Source organism: Pinus tabuliformis, chromosome 2_1 (genome assembly GCF_031772625.1).
Source record: "Pinus tabuliformis cultivar Carrire ecotype Pingquan chromosome 2_1, CPIR1, whole genome shotgun sequence".
In the NCBI taxonomy this organism is placed as follows: Eukaryota; Viridiplantae; Streptophyta; class Pinopsida; order Pinales; family Pinaceae; genus Pinus; species Pinus tabuliformis.
In genome coordinates this window covers 519,164,965-519,169,502 of record NC_142299.1, presented here as the reverse complement: position 1 = coordinate 519,169,502, position 4,538 = coordinate 519,164,965, and the positions used below count along the sequence as shown (strand labels likewise).

General features: G+C 34.1%; 1 protein-coding gene across 1 annotated transcript; it reads right to left on the bottom strand.

Annotated features, from left to right (window-relative positions):
* Positions 1 to 2,616: 2,616 nt before the first annotated feature.
* LOC149201228 (uncharacterized) lies at positions 2,617 to 3,822 on the bottom strand. Its single transcript, XM_089399695.1, has 2 exons — positions 3,406 to 3,822; positions 2,617 to 3,315 (listed from the first exon to the last, which is right to left on the bottom strand). The coding sequence occupies exons 1-2, from the start codon at positions 3,641 to 3,643 to the stop codon at positions 3,191 to 3,193; spliced, it is 363 nt and encodes a 120-aa protein (XP_089255821.1). The 5' UTR covers positions 3,644 to 3,822; the 3' UTR covers positions 2,617 to 3,190.
* Between the last annotated feature and the right edge of the window lie 716 nt (positions 3,823 to 4,538).

Sequence of the window (4,538 nt, the reverse complement as noted above, 5' to 3'; positions counted from 1 at the left end):
CATATCCTCAAAAACTTATGTTCTATTAATGTTTTTGGTCAATGCCACATAATTCAAATCCATACAAGATCTTATGAAAAACATTAAGAACCTTGAATTATGGCAGAGGTCTTTTAAATTGGTAATGAAAATGTTCACTAGCTTAGCTCACCAACTCATTCACCATGTCATTCTAGCATGTCGTCTCTTTAACTATCTGCTCCTACATTTAGAAAATAATGGTAATAATTGTTCTCTAAGAAATTAAGTAAACATAGTAAATTATAATTTATCTCTGAAAGAAATGTATCTAGTAAAAGGAAGGCATGTGCAGATGGAAGGTATTATGTAACTGAACTTACATTTATGTTTGGTGTCTAAAGCAGTCATCAAAATCCTACTAGTTAATCAAAAAATTAAATGCATTCTTCCCAATGGGTAGTGGGATTGGTCTCCCGTGAACTGTAATATGGAAAAAGGTGACAACAAGGGAAAACAAGAAACTATATCCAACAATTAGCTTATGTCATGACAACACAACCAACAAATACTAGAAATTAAATACTAATAAAACAAAAAAATGATTGTGCAAAGGTTTGAGAACAATCACAATATGTGAAAGCACAAACCGTTACTATTTAACTATCATCTTTCTTTGGATTCATGATTTCTTGAAGGAATTTCTCCAACATAGTTTTATAAATCTTTCACCAGAGTGACTATAATCTCTAGCTTAACATGTTTATTGAATATATACTTCTCAATTTCCATAACCTACTTTTGAAATTTAGCAATTAACACACACTTCTCTTCATTAATACTAACAAAATTAATTAGTCATTTATTAATTTATTTTGTAGTAAAATTAGTTATATCATAAAACTCTCTTGCCTTTGACTCTTTTAGCTTCTATGATTTGATCATTATCGTATCTCTCGAAATTAATTTAAAATTACATGTGATGTGTGGACCATTTAGAACCTAAACAACCTACACCACCTTGAGAAAGGCATCACCTCTTATAATTTCTATGCTTTCACATTCAAAAACTATGTTTTCTAGTGTCTTGATTCTTTTAAACCATCCGAATTTGACCTGCTTCAGTTGATTAGCATTCGTGAGTCCTCTATTTTTTTTCCATATTAGACAACAAACCCAACCCTTGACTAAAATTAAGTAATTCATTTTCAATGGAATTTTTGTCTTCCTTAAGATTACTTTTAACCAAATCAAAAAATGACTTAATTCCCTATGCTAAATGTTGTAGATTGGAAGTTTCTTTCCATGCATGTTCAATAATTTCCAATATTTGGCACAGATAAGTGATAGTATTAGATTTCACTGCATTAAGGAGTTTGATAGCCTTATTAGATATATGTAATGTCCCCAAAAGATTGTAAATATTTTATTTTACCATAGTATAAACAAAAACTTGATATTATGGTTATTATTTGAATTAAGTATTAATGTGTGTTTATTATGAAAAAGAGAAAAATGTTTGAGTATTAACAGATCTTGTAACTTCTCATAACAAGGAAGTTAGGGTAGGTAGTTTCCAAAAAACCCTAACTATCTCCCTGACTATGAATTCTCCAAAGAAAGCCCTAGAGGGTAGAGGGGAAAACTGTGCTGAGAGGTCAGACGGAAGAGTAGCTAAGTCTGGTGGTGACCAGATAGCTAAAGAACTGCGTGCAGAAACTTGCAGATAGACATTGGTCTTATGAGCAAGCTCAAGGGGAGACTTGGACCTGACGACAAGTCTCATGGTTGGGAGGAATGAAAACTGCAAGTAACAAAGGTGACTTCAATAGTTGAGGTTTTCTTCTTTTATAGCAGTTCAGGTAGGTAATAATCCTGAATGAATGACAGCAGTTATATTTTGGAAATAGTATTGAACAGGAATAGTTAATATTTGAATTAGTACGGTGCATATATAGTTAATAATTTAGTTAATACTGTATAGGTTTAGTTATATTTGGAATTAGAACTATTCAGGAATTATCTGAAGCATAGGCAGAAAATACACACACAAAAGATAATTGACACTTAGAAAACAGACTCAGGAAAATAAACATGTTTATGTTCTTCTGCTAAGAAGAAGAATGAAACTAAACATGCACAACATCGTGAATAACATGACTAAACATGTATAGCATAACATAATAGTGGTAAAACTACACAACTTAGTATATCAGTTGGAAGTAGCAAAGAACGATTGAGCAAATAATCTTTTTGAACTTCAAAGGAAATGGTGTAAAACTAAACTAGGGTAATTGAGAAACGTTAGTAAAAGACTATTTAATTCTAGACCATGGAGCACTGTAACTTCTTTCTTTAACCTTTACTGAGTTTCATATTTAAGTAAAAAAACAGAGAGAAAAATACTGACATGCAACATCTAGAATCTCTGTAAATGATTTCTTTAACCTTTACTGAGTTTGGTATTTAAATAAAAACCAGAGAAGAAAATACAGGCTTGCAACATAAAGACGACGCAGAAAACATTACCTTACAGGTAAAAGTATGATAATATCGTATAATAGCAGCAACCACGAAAAAGACAAAGACTTATGTATAGTTCGATAAAATTTCATGGAAAAACGAAAAGATTGCATATCAAACAAAGATGCACCTTCATTGTAAAATTTATGGAGCAATGTCTAAACTCAAACAAGGACCCAACACTTCAAACACTTCATATCTGGGAATTTAAAAAGGAACAGAATAACACTTAGACCCGAGTCTCATTTAATACATATTGGCAATTCCGAACCTAGAAATTACACAACACCTCGAGAGGTCCACTACCCAGAACTCGGGCAGGTGGAATTAAGTACACCAAATTACATACAATCCTTTAAACAAATTAAAAAAACCATTCCGGGGTAGCCTTAGCTACATGCCTCGCATGCCAAATGGTGGTACATCTGAAAGAGCCACAGAGGAGAGTCTCTGGTCCTCTACCGAAATTTCCAGAAAATGAATGATTAAACCCTGGTAAGATTGCAAAAGGAAACTAAATGCATGAACCCCAAAATATACGAGGCTTCCATCAACAAACTGCAAAAGTATAGGAATTCTTTATAAACTATTTAACAGAGGGTAATCTCACCCAACCCGAAATTCATTAGGCCTATGAATAGAGAAACCCTCCATGTCTGAGAGCATCAAGCAAAAAATCAACTAACGATTCTCCTACTCAGTTAACATATTACAAGAGCAGCTCGACAAGACTTACAGGTAAGCCATTGAGTAACTGAAGCAGGGGAACGAAGGAAAAATCCGCGAAACCCTCCATGGAGTATTTTGAGCTTCTCTTGCCTGCCTCTACAACACCTGCAACCAGAGAGTGGCAACACATTAGAAAAGCGCCAAAGGACAATGAAATTGTATGCAAATTCACAAAGTCGTAAACCTTATACTCACCAAGTTCTTGTTGCACAAGGAAATAAAAGCCATCTGCACCAGTCATGGTAACCTCATCCCTCATCAAACCCTCATGTAAGGAAGCCCTAAACTCAGAGCCGAACCTACCAGAAGTGAAACGTAGGCAGCAGAGATGAGTACCGAAGAACAAAGGGGTGCAATGAAACTCATCACCAGCAAACGAGGCAGTAAATATTTCCAGGACAAAGCTCAACCCTCGGATCAAAGACCAAGCCATTCCACCATTGATGAAGCGAGGGAAAATGAGGTAGCCAATACAGCTAGTGGGAAGCTATGCGAGAGGACAGAGCCTACTCTCGCCACGTCTCCGTGGTAGAGCATAACATTAAATTCAAATCGATTGCAAATCAAACCAAGTAGTGATTGCTATGTAAACTTAAATAAAATCACATGTGAAGTTAAAACCCTGTCAGAGCTCCATTAGAATGTGGACCAATGTACATGGATGTAGAAAAAGCCCTTAAACTAAGTACGAGTCATTATATGTTAATGAAAAATGTATATAGAATTATAATCATGCCATGTCGGTAAATTACTATGGTGAATTTTTTTATTTTTTTTTTTGGATATGTTTGTTTATGGAGGTGTGACAATCTATGAGGTGTGCTAGGAGTAGAAATTTCCTATGGTGGTTCCTGTATTTCCAGTGGAGTCATTAACAAAGATCTTAGAATTAGACCATCTTCTAACTCTTTTAATATTTCTTTTAGTATCAATTTCTTTGTTTCTTGTTTTTTAATAGAATCTACAAGTGAATTACCAGTAGCTTGATGCAATTTCATGAGGCTGGTGAAACCCTAGATACAACACCATACGTTTCTACTTTGGCAATAACATTTTTATTATAATCCTTTAATTTTTCAATTCTTAATTTTTTACTACCCTTGTTATAGTTTGCATCTTGTATTGTGACAGTGAGGTCATCAAAAGTAGTGACTTATTTGGGAATTTTATACATTATTTTCTAATTTTATGCTAAATATGCAGTATCCCAATTAGGTAGTACAGTGCTGCCCATTTCTACATTCATAGCTTGTTGAATGCTTCATGCTTTGAGGGGACATTTGGATTTGGATGATTCAATCATGTTCATTCTATCTGGAATGAATCTC

Excerpts from the sequence above, each read along its gene's own strand:
- LOC149201228 (XM_089399695.1), bottom strand. The coding sequence starts at position 3,643 with ATGGCTTGGTCTTTGATCCGAGGGTTGAGCTTTGTCCTGGAAATATTT. Across the intron at positions 3,316-3,405 it reads CCTTGTGCAACAAGAACTTG|GTGTTGTAGAGGCAGGCAAG; the intron begins GTGAGTATAAGG and ends CTCTGGTTGCAG.